This window comes from Scyliorhinus canicula, chromosome 10, assembly GCF_902713615.1.
Source record: "Scyliorhinus canicula chromosome 10, sScyCan1.1, whole genome shotgun sequence".
NCBI classification, from domain to species: Eukaryota; Metazoa; Chordata; class Chondrichthyes; order Carcharhiniformes; family Scyliorhinidae; genus Scyliorhinus; species Scyliorhinus canicula.
In genome coordinates, this window is record NC_052155.1 from 137,611,853 (window position 1) to 137,634,848 (window position 22,996).

At 46.4% G+C, this 22,996-nt stretch overlaps 1 protein-coding gene across 1 annotated transcript in view; it reads left to right on the forward strand.

Moving 5' to 3' along the window:
* The window catches only part of LOC119972675 (mediator of RNA polymerase II transcription subunit 30-like), a 68,260-nt gene that overhangs the window by 38,939 nt on the left and 6,325 nt on the right, over positions 1 to 22,996 (forward strand). Inside the window, exon 4 of the mRNA XM_038809778.1 lies at positions 2,435 to 2,545. Within this exon, the coding sequence (XP_038665706.1) occupies positions 2,435 to 2,545 (111 nt within the window). The remainder of the gene's footprint in view (positions 1 to 2,434; positions 2,546 to 22,996) is intronic.

Consider the following 22,996-nt stretch of genomic DNA (forward strand, 5'->3'; position numbering starts at 1 on the left):
AATTTGATGTTGTATTTGACCCCGAGATGAGCTTTCCATTACATATTTGCTCTGTTACCAAGACAGTCTGTTTCCACCCCACTAACATCACCCGACTGTGTTTCTGTCTTAGCTCATCTGCCGTTGAATTCCTCATTCGTGCCTTTGGGTCTAAACTTAACTATTCCAATGCACTCCTGGCTGGTTTCCCACATTCTACCCTGCAGACCTGAGGTCATCCAAAATTCTGCTGCCCCTGTCCTTGCTTGTACCAAGTCCTGTTCATTTATCATTCTTGTGTTTACTGGCCTACACTGTCTTCCATTCAAGCAATGTTTTCGTTTTTTAATTTTTCTCCTTATTTGCAAATCCCTCCAGGACCCTGTCTCTGCAATATCCTCCAGTCCCACAACATATCTCCACCTAATTCAGGCCTCTTGACCATGCACTATTTTTATTGTGCCATCCCATTAATGGCCATGCCTTCAGTTGACTGGGCCCAAAGCTCTGAAATTCCATCTCTACACCTCTCTCTCTCTACCTTGATTTCTCATTTTAGGGCATTCCTTAAAACCTACCTTTTTGACCACAATTTAGGTCATCTGACCAAATATCTCATTATGCAAATCAGTCTCACATTTTGTTTTATAAAGCTCCTAGATGTGCCTTGTTTAGTTTTATTACATTAAAAGTGCCTGATAAATGAATTGTTTTAATTTAAGAATTTGGATTCAGATTTGTTTTTATAATTTTCATTTTGCCAAACCTTGCTTCAATAGTAATTTAATTTCTTACCATTTGTCTTTGTTGCTCAAAGCAGAGAAAGTAATTTTCAAATATTAGGATATATTAACTAATATCCTTTAGATATGTTCAATACAGTATCCTGATTTACCAATAAATCCCTAATTTATTGGCATGGTAGCACAGTGGTACAGTAGCACCATTGCTTCACAGCTCCAAGGTCCCAGGTTCGATTCCCGGCTTGGGTCACTGTCTGTGCAGAGTCTGCACATTCTCTCTGTGTTTGCGTGGGTTTCTTCTGGATTCTCCGGTTTTCTCCCACAAGTCCCGAAAGTCATGCTGTTTGGTAATCTGGACATTCTGATTTCTCCCCTGTGTACCCGAACAGGCGGCGGAAAGTGGGGACATGGGGATTTTCACAGTGACTTCACTGCAGTGTTAATGTCAGCCTACTTTGTGACAATAAAGACTAAAAAGAAATCATGTAATCAAACCTCATACACCCTCCAACTTTTATGACAGTATGATAATTTTATTTAAGAAATACAGTAGGATGTTTATTTTCTAGTAAACGCACTTAACATATAATGAATTAAATTGTGTTCCTTGCCTCTCACATTAGAACTCTAATATTTATGTGGGGTCTTTTGCACTTGTTGAGGCAAACCTTTCACTAATAAAAAGATGAGAAGTGCAAAAAAGTGGATTGTTACTGTAACCCTTAGCAAAATGCAAATTAAAGTGAAAAGCTTGGAACTAAGGATTTCTATTGAAAAAGATACTGTCTGGAAATCCCTGCTTTTCAAAAGAAGATTCTGTACCAAAATCATTATTGATTAAGAACAACAACCCTCTTTTTTTTTAATCTCGCTGTATTTTGGTCTGCAGAACACACCAGGTTAAACTGGAATCATTAGCCTGGTGGTTGGTATATTCTTGGGCCCCTTTGGCAAGCCACTCCATCACAGATTATATATGCAAATTAGATTCAAAATCTGTGGCAGTCTCAACTCTCACTAATGCTACAGAAATCGGAATAAATATGGCTCTAATTGCTGCTGGAGCTCAAAGTATATTTTAAAAATAAATCTAAGCTCCAAAGTTTCATTCGATGTCTGTCTGTTTTGACAATATCTTAAAATAGGAAACAGAAACATAAAACCTGCCTTTTTAAAGACCAAGAAATATTTCTCTGTAAATGAGCAGCAGTGGAGATTTGTGCGGCTTTGTACTGAAATATTTTGCTTTGTTGCACTGGCTTACAAATACTAGCAAAGTACCTGAGGATCAGACCATATTCCTTTATCCAAGATAATGCAAGAAAATTTAAAATATTATTCCTTTTGCATATTCTGAGGAGAATATTTACCAGGGCTAATCAGAAGTTAGTGCAATGTTATCTAGGACAGGCAGACTGGGCCTCCATTTAATACCTCAGTCTAAAGGTAGTGCTCCCTTAGCAGTACTGAAGTGATAGCCTGCATGTTAGGAATACTCCAGATGGTGCTTGATGTTGCAACTCCAATAAAAACAGTGCCCGCGAAGCAAAATATATAGCATGCCACGTGTGTGTGGGGGGGGGGGGGGGGGGGGGGGGGGGGGGGGGAGGGAGGGAGGGAGGGAGGGAGGGAGGGAGAGAGAGAGAGAGAGAGAGAGAGAGAGAGTGAGAGAGTGAGTATGATTTCATTAAAGTATCATTATATGTCCATAGCAACTGATTCCTTACGTGGAAGATGATAGTACAAAGCACGAAGATCGTAGCTTGGCGACTCAACTCCGCTTAGCAAATGAAGAGAGGCGGGAAATTGTAGAAGTAAATAAGGTACAGCAATATTTTTTCTTGACAGTTCTTTTAAAATATGTTTGTGTAGATTTTGTGCTTTCGCCTGTTTCAAGCTATGGTTTAATGTTCATGAAAGCATTTATAAATAAGTGCAATGGAACATGATTTTTGGTGAAGTTTTGAGCTCGCGTTGGGTGATAGTAAGCTTCTCTACTATGGGCACCCAGTGTCAGCATTGTGCAATCTTCGGCCAGCAATTGAGATTAACGATATGCCTTAACACCGGCCTTGGAAAAGCAACCTGCTGCACCAGTGTTGAATTTCCATTTCTTACATGTGTAGTGCTGTATTCTTTGACTGAGATTATAGCAAGCAGAGAGAGAGAGAGAGAGCTCTCATCCCATTTGCCTGGGCTAGATTTTAGAAGTCAAGAGAAAATGAATTCATGCCAAGGTGTCATATCTGCTCTCTTTTAATTGATGTTGTTTAAAGTTTATTACTGTGCTTAAAGTGGAAGATAGGTCGAGGAAGATTACCCTTGGTGCAAAGTACTCCATGTTTTATGGGAAGAATAAAGTTGTTTCGATGTGTTTTGTATTCTGTCCACTGAAACCTTAAAATTGGGTTTCCTACCATTCCAGCTGTTTCAGTGACATCAGTAATGGGGAGCATGTCTGTACAGCCTGGGGCAGCATAAATGACCAATTCAAGTGTCTTCATGCCGATAATTGGTAACATGAAGAAACATGGATTATTTTTGATGAAAGAGTATTATGATCAAAAGGTATTCCCATTCCACTCTAACAACCAAGGAGAATTTCCAAATCTGATACAAGAATATAAGAAACTCTAAAGGGCAGCACATAGAACATAGAACATTACAGCCCAGTACAGGCCCTTCGGCCCTCGATTTTGCGCCGTCCTGTGAAACCCCTCTAAAGTCCCTCTACACTATTCCCTTATCGTCCATATGCCTATCCAATGACCATTTGAATGCGTTTAGTGTTGGCGAGTCCACTACTGTTGCAGGCAGGGCATTCCACGCCCTTACTACTCTCTGAGTAAAGAACCTACCCCTGACATCTGTCCTATATCTATCTCCCCTCAATTTAAAGCTATGTCCCCCTCATGCTGGACATCGCCATCCGAGGAAAAAGGCTCTCAATGTCCACCCTATCTAATCCTTTGATCATCTTGTATGCCTCAATTAAGTCACCTCTTAACCTTCTTCTCTCTAACGAAAACAGCCTCAAGTCCTTCAGCCTTTCCTCATATGATCTCAAGCGCCCTAACTGAACCATCACGTCTCATCTTTACATAAACCTCCTTCTTCCTCTTGACAAGTGTTTCAACTGCTTTAGTAACCCATGGTTCCCTCGCTCGACCACTTCCTCCCTGCCTAACAGGTACATCCGTATCAAGGACACGCAGTAGCTGTTCCTTGAACATGCTCCACATTTCCATTGTGTCCATCCCCTGCAGTTTTCCTCTCCAGCCGATGCATCCTAAGTCTTGCCTCATCGCATCATAATTGCCTTTCCCCCAGCAATAACTCTTGCCCTGCGGTTTATACCTATCCCTTTCCATCGATAAAGTAAACGTAATCGAATTGTGGTCACTATCACCAAAGTGCTCATCTACCTCCAAATCTAACACCTGTCCTGGTTCATTACCCAGTACCAAATCCAATAAGGCCTCTTGTTGGCCTATCTACATACTGCATCAGGAAACCCTCCTGCACACATTGGACAAAAACGGACCCATCTAAAGTAGTCGAACTATAGTGTTTCCAGTCAATATTTGGAAAGTTAAAGTCCCCCATAACAACTACCCTGTTACTTTCGCTCCCATCCAGAATCATCTGTGCAATCCTTTCCTCTACATCTCTGGAATTTTTCGGAGGCCTATAGAAAAGCCCTAACAGGGTGACCTCTCCTTTCCTGTTTCTTAACTCAGCCCATACTACCTCAGTATTCGAGTCCTCATCAAATGTCCTCTCAGCCACCGTAATACTGTCCTTGACTAACAGTGCCACCCCTCCCCCTCTCTTACCACCTTCCCTGAGCTTACTGAAATATCTAAACCCCGGCACCTGCAACAACCATTCCTCGCCCTGCTCTATCCATGTCTCCGAAATGGCCACAACATCGAAGTCCCAGGTTCTAACCCATGCCGCAAGCTCACCCACCTTATTCCGGATGCTCCTGGCATTGAAGTAGACGCACTTTAAACCACCTTCCTTCCTGCCGGTACACTCCTGAAACTTTGAAACCAAACTCATGACCTCACTACTCTCAGCTTCTTGTGTACTGGAGCTACAATTCAGGTTCCCAGATATCACACCCTCCCCGATATCACTCCCTCCCCGATATCACTCCCTCCCCGATATCACACCCTCCCCGATATCACCCCCACCCCGGATATCACCCCTTCCCCGATATAATCCCATCTCCAATATCAATCCATCTCTGATATCACCCCTTCCCTGATATCAACCCCTTCCGATGTCACAGTAGCACATTAGTTGGCACTGTTGCTTAACAGCGCCCAGGATTCCAGGTTCGATTCCCGTCTTGGGTCATTGTCTGTGAAGAATCTGCAAGTTCTCCCCTTGTCTGCGTGGCTTTCCTCCGGGTGCTCCGGTTTCCTCCCACAAGTCCCGAAAGACGTGGTGTTAGGTGGATTGGACATTCTGAATTCTCCCTCCGTGTACCCGAACAAGCGCCAGAATGTGGTGACTAGGGGCTTTTCACAGTAACTTCATTGCAGTGTTAATGGAAGCCTACTTGCGACACTAAAGATTATTATTATAAAAAAAGTGAGAAAATCCATTCAACATAAGAACATAAGAACTAGGAGCAGGAGTAGGCCATCTGGCCCCTCGAGCCTGCTCCGCCATTCAATTAGATCATGGCTGATCTTTTGTGGACTCAGCTCCACTTTCCGGCCCGAACACCATAACCCTTAATCCCTTTATTCTTCAAAAAACTATCTATCTTTACCTTAAAAACATGTAATGAAGGAGCCTCAACTGCTTTCACTGGGCAAGGAATTCCATAGATTCACAACCCTTTGGGTGAAGAAGTTCCTCCTAAACTCAGTCCTAAATCTACTTCCCCTTATTTTGAGGCTATGCCCCCTAGTTCTGCTGTCACCCGCCAGTGGAAATAACCTGCCCGCATCTATCCTATCTATTCCCTTCATAATTTTAAATGTTTCTATAAGATCCCCCCTCATCCTTCTAAATTCCAACGAGTACAGTCCCAGTCTACTCAACCTCTCCTCATAATCCAACCCCTTCAGCTCTGGGATTAACCTAGTGAATCTCCTCTGCACACCCTCCAGCGCCAGTACGTCCTTTCTCAAGTAAGGAGACCAAAACTGAACACAATACTCCAGGTGTGGCCGCACTAACACCTTATACAATTGCAACATAACCTCCCTAGTCTTAAACTCCATCCCTCTAGCAATGAAGGACACAATTCCATTTGCCTTCTTAATCACCTGTTGCACTTGTAAACCAACCTTCTGTGACTCATGCACTAGCACACCCAAGTCTCTCTGAACAGCGGCATGCTTTAATATTTTATTGTTTAAATAATAATCCTGTTTGCTGTTATTCCTACCAAAATGGATAACCTCACATTTGTCAACATTGTATTCCATCTGCCAGACCCGAGCCCATTCACTTAACCTATCCAAATCCCTCTGCAGACTTCCAGTATCCTCTGCACTTTTCGCTTTACCACTCATCTTAGTGTCATCTGCAAACTTGGACACATTGCCCTTGGTCCCCAACTCCAAATCATCAATGTAAATTGTGAACAATTGTGGTCCCAACACGGATCCCTGAGGGACACCACTAGCTACTGATTTATCGACGTATTCCACCCACAATCCTCACTGGGGCTGGTTTAGCTCACTGAGCTAAATCGCTGGCTTTTAAAGCAGGCCAAGCAGGCCAGCAGCACGGTTTGATTCCCGTATCAGCCTCCCCGGACAGGCGCCGGAATGTGGCGACAGTAACTTCATTGAAGCCTACTCGTGACAATAAGCGATTTTCATTTTGTTTCATTTCATTTTCATTAGATTGTTTTAAACGTCTGTTGTGCCTTCAGCCCCTTCCACCTCCATTACTGTTGATTCTATTTTAGAGAACAGTTAAGTTCCTTCAGCTACCTCGCTGAGAGGCAAAACTCCAGTCCCCTTTCAATATGTCCGCTAATCCCAAAACAACCGTCCTATTGTCTGCTACTCCGTGGAAAGGAAGAGAAGGGTACTTTTTTTCATCTCAGCTGAGCTTGCAGCTTATGGATTTTGAACTGTGGACTCCAGTCCCAAGCTCCTTATCTAATTTATACAGCTTGTTTATATGACCTTATCTATATCTTCCATGTAAAACATATGCAAACAGTATTCTGTTTTTCCCTCAGCCTTTTCTCCAGGAAAGGTTTTAGTTGTGGCTTTCTCCATTTGTTCAGGCTTTAGGATAATAATTATCTCAGCAGTTAGTCAACATCTTCTGGCTACAACTGACCCACAACTTTTTTCTCCCCAAGATTTCAGTATCTGGGGACAGCACGGTGGCACAGTGGTTAGCACTGCTACCTCACAGCGCCAGGGACCCGGGTTCAATTCCGGCCTTGGGTAACTGTCTATGTTGGAGTCTGTACATTCTCCCCAAGTGTGTGTGGGATTTGTCCCAGTGTTCCGGTTTCCTCCCACATTCCAAAGATGTGCAGGTTAGGTGAATTGGCCATACTGAATTGCCACTTGGTGTTCAAAAAAGGTTAGGTGGGGTTACGGGGATAGGGCTGAGGAGTGAGACGAGGTAGGGTGCTCTTTCCGAGGGTCGGTGTAGACTTGATGGGCTGAATAGCCTCCTTCTGAACTGTAGGAATGTTTCTATCTCCATCTTCTGTCATAATGGAGCTGAAATCTTGGTAGTTGATTAAAATTTGTGGCTACTTAAAAACCTACAGATTTTGAATTTACAGGTATTGCCCACATTAACCCGAAGATGAACACAGTATTTATAATAATGCAAAACAGAAGATTTTGGGCAGTATTCTCCGCTCCTGATAAAAATCGGGATAGCCGTCGTGAAATCGGCCGAGCTTCACGATGGCCTCGGTGCCCGCTCCCCGCACCTAATTCACCCCCACCCGGGGGGCTAGGAACGGGCCCCCATCGTTCCTGGCCGCGACCTCGTCACGCCGGAAATGACGCGGAAACGGCGCTTTTCTGATGTCATCCGCACATGCGCGGGTTGCCGGTTCCAACCCGCGCATGCGCGGATGACATCAGCGCGCAGACGGCACGAACCCGCGCATGCGCGGTGCCGTCTTTCTCCTCCGCCGCCTGGCAAGACGTGGCGGCTTGATCTTGCCGGGCGGCGGAGGGGAAAGAGTGCGTCCGTTTTGGACGCTGGCCTGACGATCGGTGGGCACCGATCGCAGGCCTGTCCCCTCCTGAGCATAGTTGCAGTGCTCCCGTCCAAATCGGGCCCCTAGATGCCCCAAACAGGCATCTGGCGCCTGTTTCACGACGGCAGCAACCAGGTGTGGTTGCTGCCGTGGTGAAACGGGCGTGAAGGGCTGGCCGCTCGGCCCATCGGGCTCGGAGAATCGCCGTTCGTTGTGAAAAACGGCGAGCGGCGATTTTTCCGAGCGGTGGTGGGGGGGGGGGGGGGGGGGGGGAAATCACTGGGGGTGCCAGGGGGGCGTAAAAAAATGTCGGGAGGCCCTCCCACGATTCTCCCACGCCACGTGGGGAGTGGAGAATTCCACCCTTCATCTTTTTATTAAAAAGATAATTTGTTGTTCAAACTTGATTGGGGAACTTAAAGTGAAGGAACCCTTAGGGAGCAGTGACCACAATATGATAGAATTTACCCTGCAGTTTGAGAGGGAGAAGCTGCAATCTGATGGAACGGTATTACAATTAAATAAGGGTAACTACAAAGACATGAGGGAGGAGCTGGCCAGAGTTGATTGGAAAAGGAGCCTAGCAGGGAAGACAGTGGAACAGCAATGGCAGGAGTTTTTGGGGGTTATTCGGGAGGCGCAGCAGAAATTCATCCCATTGAGGAGGAAACATGCTAAGAGCATTAGAGGGCATCCATTGTTGACGAGAGAAGTCAAGGACAGCATAAAAGAAAAAGCATACAAAGTGGCAAGGATTAGTCGGAAGCCAGAGGATTGGGAATAAATTAAAAGCGAGCAGAGGACAACTAAAAAAGCAATAAGGGGAGAGAAGATGAAATATGAGTGCAAGTTAGCTAGTAATATAAAAGAAGATAGGATGGGTTTCTTTCAATATATAAAAGGTAAGAGAGTCAAAAATAGACATTGGACCAGTGGAAAACATGGCTGGAGAATTAATAATAGAAATCAAAGAAATGGAGACAAACTGAATAGTTACTTTGCATCAGTCTTCACGGTGGAAGATATCAGTGGGATGGCAGAGCTCCAGGAGAATCAAGGGGCAGAGGTGAGTGCAATGGTCATCACTAAGGAGAAGGTTCTGGGGAAACTGAAAGGTCTGAAGGTGGATAAGTCACCTGGACCGGATGGTCTATACCCCAGGGTCCTAAAAGAGATAGCTGAGGAAATTGTGAAGGCACTGATGGTGATCTTTCAGGAATCACTGGAGGCAGGTAGGATCCCAGAGGACTGGAAAATGGCTACTGTAACACCTCTGTTTAAGAAGAGTTCTGCACTTTGGAAGGAAGAATTTAGGCATAGACTATTTTCTAACTGGGGATATGCCCAGGAAATCAGAACCACAAAGGGACTTGGGAGTCCTTGTTCACGATTCTCTTAAGATTAACGTGCAGGTTCAGTCGGCAGTTAAGAAGGCAAATGCAATGTTAGCATTCATGTCCAGTGAATACAAGCCCAGGGATTTACTTCTGAGGTGTACACGGCTCTGGTCAGACCCCATTTGGAGTATTGTGAGCAGTTTTGGGCCTAGGAAGGATGTGCTATCCTTGGAAAGGGTCCAGAGGAGGTTCACAAGAATGATCCCTGGAATGAAGAACTTGTCGTATGAGGAACGGTTGAGGACTCTGGGTCGTTCGAGTTTAGAAAGATATGGGGGGATCTTACTGAAATTTACAGGATACTGCGAGGCCTGGATAGAATGGAAGTGGAGAGGATGTTTTCACTTGTAGGAAAAACTAGAACCAGAGGACACCATCTCAGACTAAAGGGACGATGCTTTAAAACAGAGATGAGGAGGAAATTCTTCAGCCAGAGGGTGGTGAATGTGTGGAACTCTTTGCTGCAGAAGGCTGTGGAGGCCAAATCACTGAGTATCTTTAAGACAGAGATAGATAGGTTCTTGATTAATAAGGGGATCAGGGGTTATGGGGAGAAGGCAGGAAAATGGGGGTGAGAAAATATCAGCCATGATTGAATGGCGGAGCAGACTCAATGGGCCGAGTGGCCTAATTCTGCTTCTATGTTTTATGGTCAAAAATCCTAGTAATTGAGAGTAGCAGATATGATATTTACTGTGTTCATTTGTATTGTGACATCAGTTTCTTATTTTAAAAATATAAGTAAATATAGTTGAACATAAATTTATTATATGAAAGTGATCGTTTGTTTAAAAAGTGGTCCAATCTATTCAGCAGCTATTAATTCTTTTGAAATGCATCTGAAGTTTAAGCATCTGTTCATGTCACTGAGCAGTAGCAATCCATCATTCTCTGTTAATGGCATTCCAGGAATTGCAAAGCATTGACCAAACATTTCCAAAATGTTAAATTATGCTGAAGCAGTTTTACATTTTTCTGTCCTAAATTCAGATCCATCAGTTTACTGATAACACTTGTAAATCTGCATGTGGAGCTTTTATTTTAAATATTGTGTATACCACAGATCTAATCCAAGCAATCGAGGACGAGGGGTATGCAAGGAACTTTTCTTCCCATGAAATAGTTTGCCTTTCTGTTCCTTGCAGCTGTAAAATGTTAGTGGTTAATGTGAGGTTTTACTGCTGCATGTTTATAAGTTGTGCTGTGTCTGAAATATCAAAGATTAGTCCAATGCCCCTTCAGCAATGTTTAAAAGCTTTCAAAATGCTGAGGTTTTGAAAATGTGCACAATCAGGATGCTGAAATTTTCAAACTATATTTCAAACTTTGACTTGTACTCCCAGAAAAGTATTAATGTTGTAACTTTTAGTAGCTGCCGCACCCTTAGTAAAGCCGCCGGGTTATCCATGAAACTTTCAATTGAGTAATTTGTTTTCCTTTTGAAAACTGTTCACTTCCTTCTCTCTTGAAAGTGTTGAATTTTGTCACGAAAAAGTTCTGAAGTGTCTTCTGGTTCTTTGTCCATGTACCATTCCTTCTATGTGAACCCAGATATTGCCATGAACCCATTTGACTATTTTTGTGAGGGCCACTAAGAATCCAGCACGAGTTTTCAGGATACAAAGAAATAACATTTATTTACAATAACATATATATATACAACAGCAGCAGCAACTTCCCTTGCTGCTCACTCCTCTCTCCCCCTGGTTCCAAACCGGCCGGCTCTATTTATGCAGGGAGTCTGCTAATGATTTCTCCCCCCCCCCCTCGTTGGGGAAGCTCATACTCCCACAGGATTGTGGGATTGTCATTAGTCTCCAGCCAATGGTAAGCAGGCAGGTTATAACATCCCCCCCCCCCCCCCCCCCCCCCCCCCCCCAAAAAGTCCAAGGAATCCACCGAAGACCCTGACGAAGGAGGGCGTCGGACTCGTTTTGCCGCAGGTCGGAGACCATTTGCACGAGGCGCTGGATCGGGCGGCATGTAACGAGATGAAGACCGGAGCTTCCGTGATGAACGGCGTAATGGTTGTACATCCACGGCCCGTGGGCCCGAGGATTCCCCCTCTGAGGTGTCTTGTGTCTCCATCTCGGAGGCAGAGTCTGCTGCCTCGGTCATCTCGGCGTCTTTATCTCCACGCGGTTCTGTCACGACCTGCGCAAGCTTTGAGTGAGGCACCAGAGGAAGGTTGTGAGGAATACTTTCCATTGTGTCTGGTCTCTGCGGCTGTAGAAATGAGCTCCTGGGGCGGGGAATTTCTGGCAGGGATAGTCTTCTGGACCGAACATGGTCTACATGTTTGCGCTGGAGATGCCCCTGGGCTTGTACCTGGTAAGAGATAGGGCCCGTTTGGCGAAAGATTACCAGGGACCCACTGGGCACCACCAGCAAAATTCCGAACGAACACTGGGTCACCGGGCGTAAACTGCCGAATCGGTCGATGCCGAGAAAAACCACGTCCCTGCCGTTCTTCTGTGCGGCGTACTTTTGCGCCAATGTCCGGGAAAACCATGCTAAGGCGGGTGCGAAGTCTCCGGCCCATTAGGAGTTCTGCAGGAGCTACCCCAGTCACCGCATGGGGGGTGGTCCTATATGAAAACAAAAACCGAGCCAGTCTCGTGTCCATCGACCCGGAAGACTGCTTCTTTAGGCCTCATTTGAATGTCTGCACTGCGCACTCCGCCATCCCATTTAGACTGGGCGTCGATTAATAGCAGGAACATGGATCCTTGAAAAGGGCCGGCGAAATCCGCATGCAAGGCCGCCCTGGCCATTCCCAGTGATGTAGGGGTGTGGCCGGCGGAAGCTTCTGATGCTCCTGGCAAATGGAGTAGTTTTGGGCCACCTTCTCAATGTCGGTGTCGAGGCCTGGCCACCAGACATAACTCCGGGCCAACATTTTCATTTTGGTCACACCTGGATGCCCATTGTGCAAGTCTCTCACTATCAGCTCCTGTCCTTTTTCCGGGACAATCACACGCGTCCCCCACAAGAGGATACCGTCTTCCATGCTGAATTCGGACAGCTTGGAGGAAAATGCCCGCAACTCGCCTGGGAGCTGTCTATGCTGCCCACCATACAGGACTATGTGCCAAACTTTTGACAGGACTGGCTCTGTCTGGGTCCACTCACAGATCTGTGATGTCGTGACAGGCAAGATGTCCATAAAATTTAGGGTTGCAACCACCTCAGGTCGTGGGGGTCGACATGGGGCCGGTCGATAAAGGTAATCAGCTCAGTGCGTCGGCATTCCCTTTCTGGGTTCCTGGTTTGTGCTCCAGAGAATACTCGTAGGCAGCGAGTAACAAAGCCCAGCGCTGGATCCGGGCGGAAGCAATGGGCGGTATTGGCTTATCCTCTCTGAAAAATCCCAGCAGAGGCTTATGAACAGTCACGATAGTAAAGTGGCGGCCATATACATACTGGTGGAAACGTTTCACCGCAAAGACCACTGCCAGGCCCTCCTTCTCGATCTGCGCTTACTTTTTCTGCTGCAGTCAATGTGCGGGAGGCGAAAGCTATCGGCCGCTCGGCCCCATTCTCCATCTTGTGGGACAGGGCAGCCCCAATACCATACGGGGATGCATGACATGTGGCGAGCAAAGGCTTTCCAGGATCATAGTGGGTTAGTAACCCAGACGACGACAATTGTTGTTTTACCCGCCGGAAAGCGGTTTCTTGCGGCTGACCCCAAACCCAGGTGTGATTCTTCTTTAGCAGAAGGTACAACAGGGCCAGCGTAGATGCCAGATTGGGGAGGAACTTTCCGTAATAGTTTACGAGGCCAAGAAACGAACGAAGATGCAAAGTGTCAGTCGGGGCTGGGGCCTGTAGAATCGCGCACACCTTCTCTGCGACGGGGTGCAAACCTTCGCGATCCACCCGATAACCCAGGTAGACTACTTCCTTCGCCTGAAAAATGCACTTTGCGCAATGTAAACGGACTCCAGCCTCCGAAAAGCGTCTAAGGACAGCCTCCAAATTTTCTAAATGTTCCTGCTCCGACGTCCCTGTGATCAAAACATCATCTAAGTAGACAGCAACACGCGATAAACCTGTCAAAATGCCCTCCATAACGCATTGAAAAATAGCGCAGGCAGAGGATACACCAAAGGGCAAACGTGTATGTTCATACAGGCCCCGGTGTGTTTTAATCGTTACATATGGCCGGGAGGCAGGGTCCAGCTCCAACTGTAGCTAGGCGTGACTCATATCTAATTTTGTGAATGAGAGTCCGCCTGTAAGCTTCGCTTAGAGATCCTCTATGCGAGGCATTGGGTATCGGTCGAGTCGGGAAGCCGTATTCACTGTAGGTTTATAGTCGCCGCACAAGTGAACTGTGGCATCTGGCTTCATTACAGGTACAATTAGTGCTGCCCAGTCAGCGAAACGGACAGGCCTGATGATACCCAAAGTCTCCAAACGACTGAGCTCCCCTTCTACCTTCTCGAGCAAGGCGTAAGGCACCGGGCGCGCCCGGAAATAGCGCGGCGTGGCTCAAGGTTCGACTTGGATATGGGCTACAGCCACTTTTATTTTCCCCAAACCGGGCTGGAATACATCTGGGTATCGTCCTAGCACCTCAGTCAACCCTCCAGAAACTGTTTGGAGGATGTGCTGCCACTGCAGCCGCAAATGGCGCAACCAGTCCCGACCCAACAGGCTGGGCCCATGGCCGCGCACCACGATAAATGGGAAACACCCCTCCTGGCGTCCATAAACAACAGGGGTCATCGTAGTTCCTGCAATGTCCAATGGTTCTCTCGTATAGGTGGCCAACCTGGCCCGTGTGTCGGTTAACGTAAGGGTCTGTATACCCTGCTTGATGCGGTCGAATGTCCTCTGGGCGATCACAGAGACCGCTGCGCCAGTGTCCAACTCCATCTCAAGCGGGTGACCATTGACCTGTACTGGCACTTTAATGGGGGCTGCCACACAATACAGCTGCAGGCAGTCATCCTCCGTCTCCACGTCTTCGGGAGTAGTCGCCGCAGGTTCATCCAAATGAAAGGTACGGCCCCTGGGCTGACCCCAGTTTCGGTCAGAACGACGGTGCCTCTGGCGCCCCCAGGACCGGCATCCGCGACGGGGTCGGCGCCTACAGGTCTGACACGGACATGGCTCCTCATCCATTGGTTCTGGAGAAGGCTCCCTTTGGGGAGGAACGTCCGACGGCCACTGGCGTCGATCCGGACGTCGCCTCGCCCAAGGTACCGCAGGGGTGCAGGGGGACGCTTTTGGACGGAAGGGGTTGCGCCCCAAGGCGTGCATTTCCATTCCCTGTAGCTCCTTCACTCCTCGTTCTGCGCTCTCTTGGGGCAATACTATTTGAATGGCCTGTTGAAAAGTCAATGTTGGTTCGGCTAACAACTTTCTCTGGGTAGCCGCATTGTTAATACCGCAAACCAAACGGTCGCGTAACATTTCTGACAAGGTCTCACCATAGTCACAGTACTTCGCAATCCTGCGTAGACTGAATAGAAAGTCGGCAAGGGTTTCTCCTGGGGTCCACTCCGCGGTATTAAACCGGTAAAGTTGGACTATCGTGGATGCGGTTGGGTTAAAATGTTGCCCCACTAAGTTCACAAGTTCATCAAACGTTTTGGTGTCCGGCGCAACTGGGTAAGTAAGGCTCCTAATCACCCCAAACTTATGCGGGCCGCAGGCGGTGAGCAATATGACCACCTGGCGCTCGTTTTCGGTGATGTCGTTTGCCCGGAAATAGTAACGCATCCTTTGTGCGTACTGGTTCCAGCTTTCCAGCGCAGCATCAAAAACATCCAAACGTCCATACAGAGGCATGGTGTAATAGAAAACAACTTCCAACCTGTATCCAACAAAAATCTAGGCAGGTGGCTTCAGCAGTGTAGACAGCTATTCACTTTAACCCTCGTCGCCAGTTTTGTGAGGGCCACAAAGAATCCGGCACGAGTTTTCAGGATACAAAGAAATAACATTTATTTACAATAACATATATATACAACAGCAGCAGCAACTTCCCTTGCTGCTCACTCCTCTCTCCCCGGTTCCAAACTGGCCAGCTCTATTTATGCAGGGAGCCTGCTAATGATTTCTCCGCCCCCCTCATTGGGGAAGCTCATACTCCCACAGGATTGTGGGATTGTCATTAGTCCCCAGCCAATGGTAAGCAGGCAGGTTATAACAACTATCTTGAGTTTTTTCCTCCCGTTTTGGGTTTTCAAATGTAATCCAGACCGTAATCCGTTATTTTCTTCCTTTTCTGTTTCCTGCCTCCCTCTAATAAACCCGAACCAAAGGGCTACCATGATCAGTTGAAACATCTTTACTGCTCTCTAATAATGAAATTTAATTTTAGCTCACTGGGCTAAATCGCTGGCTTTTAAAGCAGGCCAGCAGCACGGTTCGATTCCCATACCAGCCTCCCAGGACAGGCGCGGAATGTGGCGACTAGGGGCTTTTCACAGTAACTTAATTGAAGCCTACTTGTGACAATAAGCGATTTTCATTTCATTTCATTAAACAGTAATAGTTGCTCCTTGTACGTCATTATATATAGAAGTGGAGGGTGGAGCATTAAACAAAATGTAGACCAATTAATTCTTGGGTGTCTGAAAATTTCTCTTAAATGTACACCAGACAACCCACTCTGAAACTTCCCTATCCAGTCCAAGGCCAACAGGACTATATTTTACTTCATACAGATTTTGGGAGATAAAGAAACAGATCTTTGCGTGAAAAGGGGCACTAAATTTCAAAACTCAGATTAAAACATTAATTTAAATAGAAACAACGAAAACTCTTTATATGGTTTTCCATACATTTTGTTACTCGGATTTCTTGGAATCTGCTAGATCCCAGATACTGATCATCTGGGATATTAGCCTCATCTGTCTTCTAATTGTAATGCAGTTAAAACCACAAAAGGTGGAAGTTTAAACAACATTCCTGTACTGCGATTTTTGATGTTCAGAGATTTATGGTTCCTTAGAATTCCAGATCTTGATAAAAATTATTCATACAGAGTGAGTGTTCATTGCAGCCTTTAAGTTTTGTAGCTGCCATGAGTACCTTCCATTATCAATGCATAAGACTGGAACTTTCCAGGAGTGAATAGTTTTAGCCCTAAAGAGGAGCATCATGATAACAGCACAATGGCTGACAATGTTATCATTTTAAGATGGTTGGATTCAAACTTACCTGAAGAAATAATTTTGGCTTCTATTTTGGGTGAAATATCAGAAAATAACAGATGCCGTGACATTTTGATCAATATGAGCTATTGTAAGGCGCATACCTTTTTGCAGGATGTGTTTTTTAACATTTGTGAAAGGATCGATGACTTTAAAGGAATTCTGCTTCAGCTTAATTGGGTGGCACAGGTTCTCAGAAGCACATGCTTGTGGTTATATTATTAACTCACTCCTGATTAATGTGAGACTGGCTGTTCTATTTATTACCTTCATTTTCTGTGTCAAAATGCTTACTTTAATCAGCTTCAAATTCCTGATCTTGGCTATGCTATCTGCAGGAGGTGTCAAGCTCAAAGCATTATACTCTCCTTCAGGGAGATACAATCAGAGGACAATGCACCACTCTGACAGCTAGCTAAGTAAAGTAATGGTGGAAGTCAGGACACTTTAATTTGGAAATTAAGAAAACGTAAATGAATGGAAAGGGAAAATGAAAATGGTTGAAAACATTTTGTGCAATAAGTGGAGAGCCAACGAGTAATTGGGGACAATTAAATAAATGACCAAAGTATGCTAGAGGATCGGATCGGGGCTGAGAGGCCCAACAGAAGGGCTGGACTCACGAGTTTAATTGCCGTGTTTTATTCCAAACAGGATTGATTCAATATAAATGCCAATTGATATTTAAATCAAACATTCCGCCAAACTAAATAATGAGAACTTGTCACCTGAATTTGATGATTTAACACAGTTCCACATTTTTTGCCTTGACCAAATTCAATCTCTGAAAAACAGTTGGGATGGGAAACCTGCTGTCTTTTTCATTTTGTTTAGTTTTCTCTCTGGCTAGTCTGGAGGCACTGAGGACATTTCTGATGGCTGATTAATGACCTAGTTGAGAACAACTAACTCCACTAAAATGAATCATTGAACCTGAGAATTTGGCACCACCTGAAACAATGGGGCCCTGGAAGTGCCCTGAGTGTGAGGTAGCGAGGGAATGGACGGGGCTCCATAAGTGGAGGTAGCGAGGGAATGGACAGGGCTCCATAAGTGGAGGTAGCGAGACAATGGACGGGGCTCCATAAGTGGAACTTAACGAAGCTGGTGGAGGAGGCCAGGGGGGATCTTAAGAGGTGGGAAACACTTCACTTGATGTTGGCTGGAAGGGTCCAAGTGGTGAAAATGAATATTCTGCCGAGGGTCTTGTTTATCTTTCAGGCTGTCCCAATCTTTATACCAAAGGCCTTTTTTCGGAAAGTGGACACAATCATCTCTGACTTTGTATGGGCGGGGAAGGTGCCATGGGTGGGGAGAACCCTGCTACAGAGGCAGCAGGGAAGGGGGGTTTGGCATTGCCAAACTTGCTTCATTATTATTGGGCGGCGAATGTGGACAAGGTGCGGCGGTGGTGGGAAGGAGAAGGGGTAGAGTGGGTTAGGATGGAGGAGGAATCTTGTAAGGGGTCTAATTTGAGGGCTATGGTGACGGCAGCATTGCCAATGGCTCCGAGTAGGTATTCAGGGAGCCCAGTGGTGCAGTCCACGGTGAAGATATGGAATCAGCTGAGGAGGCATTTTAAGGTGGAAGGGATTTCAGTGCTAATGCCACTGTGCGAGAATCATGGGTTTGAGCCGGTGGGGGATGGATAGTGTACTCAGGAGTTGGAGGGAAGTGAGGCTGGTCAAGGCGAGGGATTTGTATTTGGAGGAAGGGTTCGCTAGTCTGGAGGAGCTAAGGGAGAGGGTAGAGCTGCCGAGGGATAGTGAGTTCAGGTATCTACAGGTTAGGGACTTTGCACGAAAGGTCTGGAAGGGGTTCCGAGATTGCTGGGATACACTCTGCTGGAGCGACTGCTGCTTCCGGATGTGGAAGGGGATGGAAGAATTGGGGATATATATAAGTGGCTGGGGGAGCAGGGAGGCGAAGATCAAGGAGAAATGGGAAGTGGAGTTGCGAATGGAGATCAATTGAGAGTATGGAGTGAGGCACTGCCAAGTGTAAATGGGACCTCCTCTTGTGCAAGGATGAGCCTGATACAGTTTAAGGTGGTGGACAGGGTGCATATGACTCGGTCGAGAATGAGTGGATTCTTTCAGGATGTAGCAGATGAGTGTGAAAAGAGTGGGCGGGTCCAGCAAATCACGCGCACATGTTTTGGGGTCGTGAAAAATTGGGAAGATTCTGGGCAGGAGTGTTTGCAGTCTTAGCCAGGACAGTGGAGGAAGGAGTGGATCCGGACCCTTTGGTGGCGATATTTGGGGTTTCAGAGAAGCCGGAGCTCATGGAGAGGAGGAAGGCTGATGTTTTGGCCTTCGCCTCTCTGATTGCACGGCAACCAATTTTGCTGGAGTGGCAGTCGGCATCGACACCGGGGGTAGCAGCATGGTTGGGTAACCTGTATGACTTCCTGCGGTTAGAGAAGATAAAGTATGAGTTAAGGGACTCAGCAGGGAAGTTTGAGAAAAGGTGGGGGATGTTTGTGACCATGTTTGAGGAGCTGTTTATCACAGTGGGGTGGGGGTGGGTGATGTGAAAAAGGAGAATAATCTGTACAAACTGTATAGTTGACTATTGGGAAAAATGTTTCCCAGGGTGTTTATTTGCTGTAACCTACTTTGATACAAGTTTGAATAAAATGCGTTTTTAAAAAAAAGGAAGTGCCCCATGTGTGGTTTTCCTGTTTTTTTCAAAAAAAAATTACTTATTAATTGTGGTGTAATTTCTCACTTAAACATTTTGAAACCGAGAAACATGACACATGTGTTTTATTGTATGCAAATCTTGTAGGTGTCTTAACCACAGATCTGATTATTGTTAATCACAAACGTACCAAACATCATGGGCGCGATTCTCCGCTCCCAAACCATGTGGGAGAATCGCGGGAGGGCCGCTCTGGCACCCCCTCAAAATGGCGTGTCGCAAAAATTCTCCCACCCGGATGGGCCGAGCGGCCTGCCGTTTCCGACTGGTTCACGACGGCGGCAACCACACCTGGTCGCTGCCGGTGTGAACATGGCGCCAAAAGCTGTTTTGTGGCTTGTGGGGGGCGGAGAGGGGAGTGAGCACCACGACCGTGCTCGGGAGGGGACTGGCCCGCGATCGGTGTCCACCGATCGTCGGGCTGACGTCTAAAAGGGACGCACTCTTTCCCCTCCGCCTCCCCGCAAGTTCAAGCCACCACGTCTTGTGGGGCAGCGGAGGGAAAGACGGAAACCGCGCATGCGCGGCTTTGAGCCGTCAGCCATCGTGACGTCAGCCGCGCATGCGCGGGTTGGAGCCGGCCAACCTGCGCTTTCACGGCTGACGTCATTAGGCTCCGCCAGCGACAAGGCCCCGCGGCCGAGATTTACGGCACAGCCCTGCTAGCCCCCGGGGGGGGGGGGGGGGGGGGAATAGGGGGCAAGGAGCGGCCTCTAACGCCGTCGTGAACCTCTCTGGTTTCACGACGGTGTCGGGCCTTGCGGAGAATTCTGCCCCATGATCTTCATAACTGAGGCATCGAATACCTTCATTTTCTCTCTGTACCTGCACTTGCATCAGTATGCTTTTTAAAAATTATTCGTTCATAGGATATGAACTTCACTGGCAAGGCCAGCATTTGATGCCCAGCCTTTATTGCCTTTGAGGGGTGGTGGTGGTGAACTGTTCTAATCTATCTGCTGTAGGTACACCCATAGTGCTGTTAGGAAGGGAGCTCTAGGTTTTTGACCCAGTGACAAATTACCACTATGTTGTGACCCTGACCTACGTCTTCCTAGCTTTATATTTCAACCAAAGTTATGGAAGTAGAACTACCATTGCTCATAATCAGTTACGTGGCAGTGAAAGCCTGTATAATTGCACATGTTCAACAACACTAAAATGTTCATAATGGGGAAATCCTTTAGCTGGGAGATAGCCTCAGTTAATTAAATGAATAAATATATACACATATATAAGGGTTTTAATTAAATTGTCAGCTTTATGATTTATTATGAAATTGAGTATGGTTTATTATGGCATTGTTCCAGAGAAAGAGGAAGAATTTAAGTTGTATTTTTTAAATTTTTGAGTAGTCAATTATTTATTTTCCAATTAAGGGGCAATTTAGCATGGCAAACTTACTACCCTGAACATCTTTCGGTTATGGGAGTGAGACCTACGCAAACACCGGGAGAACGCGCAAACTCCACACGGACAGTGACCCGGGGCTGGAATCGAACCTGGGTCCTCAGCGCCATGAGGCGGTAGTACTAACCAGTGCGCCAATGTGGCGCCCCCTAGAATTGAAGTTGGGGTCGTTCATGGACTTTAATAATCCATTCAGGACACCAATTTAATGTTTCATCAGATTTCAGATTTTTGTTTCCCCCTCTCTTTAAAGCAGTAACTCATGTCCATGTAGAGTTCCAGATGTGCCAAAACCATTCACCTTGCTCAAGTAGTCACTTGTTATGTGAGCCCATCAACAGGCAATTCCGTGTTCACGCTTCTGTGATCACTAGCTAGAAGTGGAGTTGGAACCTCTGCCTTGGTGATACCACGACATGTGCACATTCGCCCAAATCCTCCTCACTCAAAATGAGTAAGCGCAATATTATCTACATATTGTGTTCTCCCTTTTCTTCTCAGTACCTTAGCAATTCTACCTAAGGCCCCTCAGAATAGGTAGGTGAGCCATGCAACCTGGAAGATCTCCTATACAATCTCTAATCTGTACTGAGGTAACTAACCATAATCAGAATGGCATTAGATTAATCTATTTGGCCTCAGAAAACCTAGGATAAATAAAGAGACTTGACCAGTAATTCTCGGTCACCAGACTCTGGTTGAGAGCAGGATCAAGCTTGGCCCTGATGATTTTTCTTATGATTCATCTTCTGGAATTCACTGTCCAAATCCACTTCAATTATTACCACTTACAAGAGGGTATCGAATTGGACAGGGAAAATTAACATGATATAATAAAACATGGTGTACACACTGTAATATGAAATGGCATCTCTGCTAACAGGGTGACCTCCACCTGAGACTAACCACAACCTTTATTTACAAAAAGACCCACACACTACCCCCATGCCCAAGCCACTTTTAATCGTGTACCCCAAGGTACTTCATCCCCACAGCTCCTCCCCGCCCCTCCCCACATGCTTCCCACCGTACACAACAAATGCTTTAATGCCCCCAAACCCTGTACCCCATCCACAGGGTGAACCCACCCAGAATCCTCAAATGTTCCCCAATCCATGTTCCTTTATAAAGTTATTCGCCTCCTCCGGTGTATTGAAATAATGTTCTCTTCCCCCTTGCGTGAGCCACAAGTGAGCCAGCTGCATCATGCCAAATCACACTTTGCCCCTGAAAAGAATAGCCTCGTCCTTGTTGAACCTGGCCCTTTTTGCCAGCTCCGCTCCAAGTCCTGGTAGATTTGGAAAGTATGACCTCCCAGCAACATTCATGGGTTTCCTTTACCCACCTTAGGATCTTTTCCTTGCCCAGGTATCGATGGAGCCATACAGTGATCGCCCATGGCAGCTACTCAGCTCTCAGCTTCTTCCTCAACGACCAACGGGCCCGGCCCACTTCAGATGGGCGGTCAAAATCCACCCCACCCCCCCAACTGCTCAAACGTCTTTGCCACATATATTCCGTAGTTCTTGCACCCTCAGTGCTTTCAGGCAGCCCTAATCCTCAGGTTCTGCTGCCTGGAGTGATTCTTCAGGTCATTGATCTTGGTCTTTGTTGGTCATTCTGGGTGAGTGTGCTTAACACTCAATTTGGCTCTGTTTCTTTACTTAGCTCTGGAGTCGCCAGGTATCGTTAAGATACCGCCACAAGTTCAAGGTGAAGTTCAAAGCAATAAAGCCACACCAATTAGTAAGTTCAAACAACTGAGTTTATTATAATACAATTATAATAACTACCCATGCACACGCTAAAAGGATTAAGCTATTCCTACCGCTAAATAAACTAATACTTATCTCGAAGGAACTGCCGGGTCAGGGAACAAGGCCTCTAGCTCTGCTCTGGCCTGCAGACTTCAGGTTGGTATAAGTTAAAAGGGGTCAGGAGTGTCTATCTCTGGTAGCGATCGTTGTGAGGCACTTACTTGTTGGCGGCTGCTGTCCGAACTCTCTCCTCTCTCCTTCAGGGTCTTCTTGGCAAAAGCTGGTCGAGGTGCTGGTCCACGGAGGAGTGCTGGTCAAGGAGAGAGGAGGGCTGGACAAGAAGACTGAACCATGTGTGGGACCTGTCTTTTATAGGTCCCAGGGATCCGTGCCCCTTTGGGCGGACTCCCTTACCTGCTTGGAATCGATTGGGTCTCTTCCCAATCGATATGTTTGAATCCCCCCAATACTGAGGCTGTTCCTTAGCTACTGGGCGGGCTCTCAGGCTCTTTGTTTTCGAACCCTGTTGGTGCCTCAGTGTCTGGTATCCTTTACAATGTTGCAGTTGCTTCCCCATTTGTGTCCATTGTATCTGGAATCGTTCCATTAACATGCTAATTATCCC